The sequence below is a fragment of the Sinocyclocheilus anshuiensis genome, unplaced genomic scaffold (assembly GCF_001515605.1).
Source record: "Sinocyclocheilus anshuiensis isolate Anshui unplaced genomic scaffold, SAMN03320099.WGS_v1.1 scaffold628, whole genome shotgun sequence".
Taxonomy (NCBI): Eukaryota; Metazoa; Chordata; class Actinopteri; order Cypriniformes; family Cyprinidae; genus Sinocyclocheilus; species Sinocyclocheilus anshuiensis.
Window position 1 is genome coordinate 1427651 of NW_015555750.1, and position 9713 is coordinate 1437363.

The 9713-nt window shown below is 38.4% G+C and overlaps 1 protein-coding gene across 8 annotated transcripts in view; it reads right to left on the reverse strand.

The window, feature by feature from the left end:
* kdm6a (lysine (K)-specific demethylase 6A) overlaps nucleotides 1-9713 on the reverse strand; it is a 75239-nt gene that overhangs the window by 49120 nt on the left and 16406 nt on the right. For 5 of the 8 annotated variants that reach the window (XM_016467412.1, XM_016467413.1, XM_016467418.1 and 2 more), the window contains exon 6: nucleotides 9028-9072. The exons of the other annotated variants lie outside the window; for them this stretch is intronic. In XM_016467412.1, coding sequence (XP_016322898.1) covers nucleotides 9028-9072 — 45 coding nt within the window. The remainder of the gene's footprint in view (nucleotides 1-9027; nucleotides 9073-9713) is intronic. 8 annotated transcript variants of the gene reach the window in all.

A 9713-nucleotide genomic window follows, 5' to 3' on the forward strand; every position in this document is an offset into this window, starting at 1 on the left:
GTGCGGACAACTACTGATGTATAATGCTATGTAGTATAATAAATGATAAGACACTTGTTCTTTGCTTTTTTAAATTTTATATAAGAAGTGTAACATTAAAATATATTAAAGTGCACATAAACTCACACAAAACTCAAGTACATATGGAGGGAGGGGTTCTTGCAGACCAATCACAGCGCTTGCGGTCTGTGTAGAATTGACGCGCTGTTAGATTTTTGGAGAGGTGCACGTCAGGCTACGGCGTATGGGTATGTGTCTATGCGTAAGCTATGGCATAGGTCCGACGCAGAAGTATAAATCAGCCTTCAGAGTATTTGAAACCGTGATGTATTCTCCTGTGTTTGCGTAGATTTCTAAATGATTTACCTTACAAATCTGATGAAATGGCGCATGTTGCGTTCCCAGATGAACGTTATAATAAACCCAAACTCACAACAACATGCAGAGATGGAGTTTGATAAGGTATTTAACTTTTTTCTTTTTTTTTTTCTTTTTACCAATTATCCAAATAATGTTTAATCCTAGAAAGCTATTATTATCAGAACACGCGCGCATAACATAGCGGTTAGCAGATTAATGAATGAGAGGGCAACGTTACCAAAGTTGCCCATATACCACACCATGTTACAACACAGTAGGGCTATTGCAGACAGAAACAATACTGTACTACATCGATGTTTCCTGTCGGCTCAATTTTTGAGTGGACTTTGCTGTTCCGATGAGCATGAACGATATACGAGTGGAGCGACTGAGTGGAGCGCACACGCATAGAGCGGGATAATACGCAGAGTGTCACACCACGTGAAAGTGAAACCTGAGCGGTGGACTAATTTTCGGCAGCCGGAATTTCGGTGCATCTCTAATTATTGGCGACATCAGAAATGGATATTATATAATATATGCTTTTTTGAACATTTTAGCAATTTAAAAATATTAAAAAAGGATTTTTTACACGGCACCCCTGCTCTCGACAGACAGCACCCCGGTTGGGAAACACTGATATAAAGCACTGCTTATTTCATTTGCATCTTTGTTCTGTTATATTGCTTGTAATTTGTTTATTTCCTATGCTGATTTACTCGCCTACAAAATCATCCCAATCATTGATTATTATTTTTTCCTAAATAAACTATTCAAGTCATGTGGTGATTTTTTTTTCATATCGCAATATATATCGCAGAAAAATAAAATATCGCAATGTGAGTTTTTTCCAATATCGTGCAGCCCTACGTAAAGCTTTATCATCATTTCTTCATTCCCTGTAAATCACATGACTCACAAGAGCTAACGCTATATGACACTTAGGTAGGGCTGTGATGGAGGCCGTGACAACCGCCTCTGGCGGTAGTGCACGTGACGTCACGCACTCTATCACAAGCATAATACGAAGTTTTGTATACAAGTGTAAAAACACTACAGTATAGTAGCGGAACAGTGAACCGTGTCTACACCGGACGCGACACCGCCGCGCCGCACCAGGTACCTCATAAATAGAACGAGGCAGTTTACTGTCTGGGATTTGTCATGTCGTGTCGTGTCGCATCCAGTGTAGCATCACTGATTATAATGAGTTTTATAGTATTTTGTCGCGCTGCGCATCTCGCGTCCTGTAGACAGGGTGTATTTAACTTTCTTATTTAGGCTACTTTCTTGTTTAACTGTATTATTTCTTTGATATTTATTTTAGTGTTTTGCAGTCTGTGTATTCACTGACTGAGGTGCTAAAATAAACACGAGCTGACGAGTTAAATCGGGTGAGTGAGACAGTGCTGGGCTGCTCCAGGACAGTTTTGAAAACCATTTCAGAGACATGTTAGACATGTTCAGACATGTTCTTAAATGTGACTCATATAAAATATTGCATGCATGCACAGTTTTAAGGCAGCTTTAATCGCCTTTTTGGTAACTTCATGACTTAACTGACCACGGCATTGCATGCAAGTAGTTTATTTTGTGCTTTGATATGAAAGGATACAGGCGACAGCGCGTGCCGGCACCTTTGTGCGTGCAATTGAAGAGCACGTGCTTCGAGCACAGTACCGTTTCCGCGTGTGCTTGACTCGCGCCTGGCACCGAAGTGAAGAGGAGCGCGCATCTGAAACGTCTCCTGTTCTCAGTTGTTCTGCGACTGAATAAATACACTTCTTGTCAAGAGAAAAAAAGTGACAGAAGCAGTTGTGAGTGGGGTGGCCAACCCTAGCCCCGCCCCTGCGTTAATTGCGTTAAATATTTTTAAACTTTCAGCGTTAAACTGAAAAAATAATCGACTGCATTAACGCGCGAATTTTGACACCACTAATATATATATAATTTTTTTTTTATATATCAACACCGCGCCACCGGCGGTAGTTGGTCCATTACCACCACGGTGGTAAAAATCTGCCACCGTCACAGCCCTACACTTAGGGATGGGTATCGTTTACATTTTATCGATACCGATACTGCTTATCGATACCGGTATTATCGATACTATTTGGTGCAAAAAGATATGAAGTGAAAAGTAGTTGAAAATTTCAAGTTATTTTATTACTGCTGAACTTTAGCAACTGTATTAAAGTTCTTCAGTCAAGAGCAGCGAGTTATTTTTCTCTTTGTGTTTTATTTTATTAACATTAAAGGAATAGTTCACCCAAAAATGAAAATTGTGTTTAACATTAAAGGAATAGTTTACCCAAAAATTTAAATTGTGTCATCATTTACTCACTCTCAAGTTGTTTTAAACCTGAATGAGTTTCTTTCTTCTGTTGAACATAAAAAGTTATTTTGAAGAATGTGGGAAACTAAACAGTTGCTGGTTCCCAGTGACTTTCATATTTTTTTCCCTACTATTAAAGTCAGTGGGGACCAGCAACTGTTTGGTTACCCATATTCTTCAAAATATCTTCTTTTGTGTTCAGCACAAGAATAAATACAAATTAATACATGTTTGGTACAACATGACTGAGTAAATAATGACAATTTAAATTTTTAGGTGAACTATCCCTTTAATGACAAGCGGCAGCATGTTTAGTACTGCCGCTTTAAGAGCACGCATCTGTTTTTCTCTCAATGGTCTACTTTCACTTTAGACATAATTAACTGTTTATTTGTAAACCTTTTGTGTTTTGACAGTATTAGCGCAATCAGATGATAACTAAGATAACTAAGTAATCAGGTGCTGTTTGACTGGCTCATACGGACGCTTCGGGTGTACGCACTCTGAATAAGCACATGTTAGAACAGCACGCAAATGAAATGTTTAACCGGCAAGGCTTTAAAGCACGCGGAAATAATGTACTTTTGTGATTGCGAATAAGTGCAGTGTCTCGTGAGTGTAACTCTACCGAATCAACTTGATTTGATGTGAATGTGTCTCACGAGTTGCAGTTGGAGCTGGAGCCGGGAGACATAGCCTAATACAGCGCATTGCTTGAGGTAGAAGTTGTATTTTGTTAGTAAATGTTTCATTATATTACTAATGTTGCCTCCTTTGTTCACTATTACACTACTGCATATATTGCATCTGACACTGGTGTCACTTAGTTTTGTAACATGAGCCCACACTTTCAAACGTTTCACTCTTGCCGCGATGACTGATTGCACACAAACACACACCGCACATACGCATGGATATCACACGCACGTCGAGCAAACCTCGGCCACATCATTCAGTGAAGGAAAATGACAAGCAGCAGCTTCTAATTCAACGTTAACATTGAAGTATATGGAGATAAAATAACGCAAGTATCGATAACAGTATCGTTTGTCCTGAAGCTTATCGGTATTCCGGTATCGACCCAATTACGTACCGCTCCAAAAAAAATACTGGTTCTCGGTACCCATCCATAATGACACTATATAAAAGGAAATTGAAAAGATCAATAAATACGTGAATATTCATTAGATCAATTAGCATGGTTGGTGACTGTATTATAATTAATTTTAATTCATTTTTTATGATGAATTTTGCGGGGAAACACAAAAGATATTGTGGCCATGAATTATGAGTTCGTTCTCACGACTTAATTTGTTCCCTCATTTTAGTTAAATCATAGGTTAACAAGGGAAAAAATTAATGAAACATGAACAGTAGCCACAAATTAATTAGTCATAGTAATGAATTAACAAGCTGATTGAATGAATTATTAATTTTTTATATCTATTTTTTCAGCAGGACACAGGAGTATTTCACATGTGCCAGTATTCAGTTTCTCTTACTCCGCAGCTCAACATCCAATATAAATGCCTCACTCGTGCTGAAAATATTATTTGCTTTTCTGCCCATTTACAAATGGTGTGCGAGTTGCTGTGGAATATTAGGAGAAAACATGAAGATATGAGACAAGAGATGGGCTCCAAACTGTTCCCTATATTTGATGTTCAAGGACTTTGTATTGTTTCAATTTTAATGTACGTTTAAAGTTTAGATCACATTAAAAGCATAATTTGTACAATGTGAATTATTTGCACAAAAGATCCAGCCCCATCACAGTCACTCACAGCCCTAATGACTTGCTTGCTTCTTTGCGTCTGCTGCACGTGTTTTGCACATAAGCCACACGTACCCCCAAAACTACGTGGGTACTAACTAGGTGGGGTTCCCCTCGGTCCGTTCACCGGGGGGCCCCCTCAAGCTCGGGGCCCGGTGCGACCGCACCAGTTGCACCCCCCTACGGACGGCCGCTCCATAGTATAGAGTCCTTGTGATCGCGAATCTCAAAAGTGAAAATAAAAGTAAAATGAGAGCGGTTTCAATAACGGCTCCCTGATGCCCGCAATTTATATACAATCTCCTATACTTACCCAATGATATAATTAGGGAAAACATCAATTTGTAAATGCACCAGTGTGCAGGCATTTTTACTGTTTTATACATAAGATAAGATACAGTAAGAACATGAACAAAGACACAAAGTAAAACAAACAGACAAATACAATAAAAACAAATATACAAATGAAATGAAATAAACAGTGCTGTCATTTTTCCATGAAGTTCTACTAACATTACTGTTCAGGTTTGATGTTCAAGGACTTTGTATTGTTTCAATTTTAATGTACGTTTAAAGTTTAGATCACATTAAAAGCATAATTTGTACAATGTGAATTATTTGCACAAAAGATCCAGCCCCATCACAGTCACTCACAGCCCTAATGACTTGCTTGCTTCTTTGCGTCTGCTGCACGTGTTTTGCACATAAGCCACACGTACCCCCAAAACTACGTGGGTACTAACTAGGTGGGGTTCCCCTCGGTCCGTTCACCGGGGGGCCCCCTCAAGCTCGGGGCCCGGTGCGACCGCACCAGTTGCACCCCCCTACGGACGGCCGCTCCATAGTATAGAGTCCTTGTGATCGCGAATCTCAAAAGTGAAAATAAAAGTAAAATGAGAGCGGTTTCAATAACGGCTCCCTGATGCCCGCAATTTATATACAATCTCCTATACTTACCCAATGATATAATTAGGGATGGGTATCGTTAAGGTTTTAATGGTATTACTACTCTTACCGATACTGCTTATCGATTCGGTACTTTAACGGTATTCTTATCGGTACTTTTTGTTTTTCAGCCTGAGGAACAGCGTCTCTTGTGCGGATTGTGCTTTCAACATTTTATTATCAAACATGTCCCGCAATTTAGCAACAGTAAAGACGGCATCTTACAACAATCACCGATTTAGCTGACTCTGACGTTAAGTTTGGATTTTAGGGAAAAAAGAATGCGCACCACTGTGAAGGGAAAGAAGTTGCGCAATACGAAACGCAGCTAGTTTTTAATAGCTTTACCTCATGTTTTCTTTTGCATAATCCTTAGAAGCCAAAATCAAAATAAAAAAATAAAATTAGCTTAATAAAACCGCCACAGGCCTAAAGTGTAAGCGGATGTTTGAATGTTTAGTTCTCTCTTCTATCATAATTAAACAGGGCTTTCATGTTGCGCGTGCTGAAGCTCCTCCGCGTGGGCGCGATCTCGCTTCTGAATTGCGAATAGCAAAAATGCATCATAGACAAATGTTTGAAAAACAGCTGGCGACTCTGGTGAGATAGAATTTGCCAGATAATGTGTATACATAGCAATAATAAATGTATGTGTGTTTTATTAATTTCTCCAATACCGATAGCAGAACCGTTAACGTCAGAGCTTATCGATACTCCGGTCTTTCATAATTTAGCCCCGGGACCGATTAAATACCGGATTTCGGTACCCATCCCTAGATATAATTGCAAGAAAAAGTATTGAAATATTTTTTTTATCCTCCCATCTTGTAGGCTATTTATTCCCTTTAGGGTTTCCGTAGTAAACTTAATTTTCTTTCCGAACACGGTACTGGGATGCGGCGGATTGCGGGAGAGGGTGGGGCTTAACATCGTGATGTCTGTCAGCCATCGGCGATGGACGATAGCATCGTCTATTGGTCCAACTCTAATATATAAATATATACTATAAAATTAATGGAGGCAGCAACATAGATAGGACTATCATATGTTGCTGCCTCCATTACTGTGCTATACATTAGATTATTAATAGCCTTTCTTTTTCTGTCCTATCATAGGACAGAAAAAGAAATGCTATAAATAATCTTTCATTGCGCAAATGTATTATAATACAAAAAGCTCCAATACAGAGCGGCACAAAGCGTTTATGCGCATCCAGTGCGCAGAATGATGCGCTTGAAGCGTCAGTCACAGTCGAGTCACAGCACGCAGCGCTCCACATAGAGAAGTTCAAAGCATAAAGGAAAAAGATATTGAGGAGTAGTTTATTAAATCTGTGCAATAGTTTAATAAGCCTTTTCTTTGAACAGTTTTAAATTTCAGTTATTGTGCACTCTTGGAGAGAGTTTCATCATGTTGACTGTCATAACCGAACGTGACACTCAGTTTGAATGCTAAATGATGACAGACAGACGCAGAAGAGTTTATGTGAACTTGAATTTAACGACTTAAATATTCATCTGTACCTCACATTAAACTATGGAATGGCTTCAGAACACTTGGACTTTGACTTTATGGTGCTTTATAATGTTTTTGTGCTTTTGTGGGGCTTAACAATAACACAATAGTATTCGCACAATATCGGATTCTGATCGGTCTCATCTGACAGATACCCGATCCGGCAGAAAATGTCAGTATCGGAACCGATACCGATACTAAGTATCAGATCGATGCATCCCTAGCTACAATCAATAGGATTACTTGACCTACAGGATAAAAACGTGACAAAGATGTTTAGACTTTCAATTAGTAATTGAGTCAAGGACCTGAAAGCTACATGCGACCAAAAAACACAACTGAACATAATGCTCCAGGTTCAGTAATAGTTATGGTGTGTGCAAAGCTAAATGAATATTCGCATTGCGTTGTCGCTCTAGATTACTCACAGAATGTTTTTCATGTCACTCGTGTGAATAGAAACATTGCATAATGCTCTCATCCATTTTCTGATATAACCGGACATGTGAAACCGGACATGTCAATAAGCTCTGCCCTGATTGGCTTGCGTGACAACGTGTCACATGAATTATCTGCTCAAGCTGAAATTTTCAACTTGCACGGAAGACGCAAATAATGTGTGTATCGCAGATTTGTGGCAACTGCGACGCCTGCCGCAAATTCATGTCTTTGCTTTAGGGATGGTAAGATTCACTGATTTGCATTGGTGCATCGGCATAAAAGTTAACAATGCGAAACATCGGTTTAAAAAAGTTTGCATCGGATACAAGTTGGCATTTATATCTATAGTTTCTAACATATTTGCATTGGCAAAAAAAACTATTTATATATAATTATTAGAAGATGTGCTATACTTTAATTATTTAGAAAGTGACCAATAACTTTCTCCTCTCTAAACAGTTTCTTAAGCGTGTTCTCTCATCTCCACTGCTGCTACATGACTATAACGTATCACAACACTACGGAGACCAAGGCGTGCCCTGAGAGTCACATAACATAGATTAACATGGCTGTCTGTCTGAACCAAAGAAATAAAAGTGAACTACCTGTACCATATTGAATTGCATAGATAGCATCATATTTTTTCCCATTGCATCGTATTGCATTGAACTGCATAGTGTTTAGACTTGTGCCGGTATTCAGTAATGCGATATATCACGGTAATGAATATGCACAATATTGTTATCGTGGGCACTTCTAAATACCGTGAATATGTGTTGAATCAAATTGAAATCGGATCGCACTGCATTGTAATGGGGTGAATCGGATCGCATCAGTAGCCGCTTCATATGCATCTTTAATGTATTGTATCGTTGGCTACGCATCAAGACGCGTATTGCTCAGTTATGAAGATGCACACCCCTACTTTGCATTGACTTTGTATGTAATCGACTCGTGCGAATAATTAAATTAGCTTTTGGTGTGCACACTACATCAACAGCATCTGTGACATTTTACATCACCATAGGAAAAACATTGACACTCAAAAACATGCCTTTACCGTAATTTTCAACAGGGAAAGACAATGTCCCAGAAAAAGTTCAAATATGCAGTTTCAAAAGTACAAAACTTAACTTCACAATCACAAAACTTAAAATCATATGCTTCAGCATGGCACTATGTGATAGAATTGCTAACCAACCATAACCTTGCCTGTGCAATGATATCAATTATCCATTAGGCACTTTTTACATGGCACAAACTGCCTACAGGCATTAGAGGAATAGCCACTGCATCCACCTAAACAAGTAAACACTAATCAAAAGGACGATTTACAAAGAATTTCTTCAAAAGAAAAAAAAAATTAACATTTCACATAATAATGTAAGAGCTTTAACAAATACTAGCTTGTCATTTGTGCTTTCAACCCCAGCTACTTACAAATGCAGCATACATTCCCATACCAACTGTTTAACGATGCAGATGGTCTATTTCTAACAGCTATCAACATGTCATTCCTTTTTTATCCATTATACACATCAATGTACTTCTATATGTGCCAAGTTAATGCAAATATTCTTGCTGCTTGAGCAAGCTGAACATATCTAACAGAGCATGTCTGAGGCATACCCTTACAAAACCAACATGGTATGCCTACCTTCTCTGTCCAGAATGGGCATCTGAGGGGGTGCGCTGCACTGCCCTAAGACAAGGAAAGAGGGGATCTCCAGTAGTAAATATCACATTTGCTAAATCAATACCAATATCCAATAAAATTTTATACGCTATACATTAATATATAAAATTGACCTTAAAACACTATTGGGGAGGGGGGGAAAGTGGACTGATTCATGAATGAGGGAATGTGATGATTTTCCCATAATCCTTTAAGATCCGACCGCCATTCTGTGATGGTACAAGATTACCAACTGAACATAATATTGATCTTTGGCAGATTTTGAATGTTAAATGTAATCTAATGTAACCTGACTAGAGACAGTATAATCATATACATTTAAGTGAATCCTTATGAACCATCAATATTTTTTTGGGAAAAAAAAAACCTGTATAAACTAGTAAAGACAACTTAACTGACCAAAAACATGAGACGTAAAAAAAGAAAAAAACTCATTCAATGAGTATGTTCAAAATTTACGCCAAGCACTGTAAATGCTGAGACAGATAATATACCGAATCCATGAGTAATAAATATTGCATATTTTCAACAAATTTGACTGTTTTAAAGGGGTCATATGATGCTGCTAAAACGAACATTATTTTGTGTATTTGGTGTAATGAAATGTGTTTATGCGGTTTAAGGTTCAAAAAACACATTTTCCACAT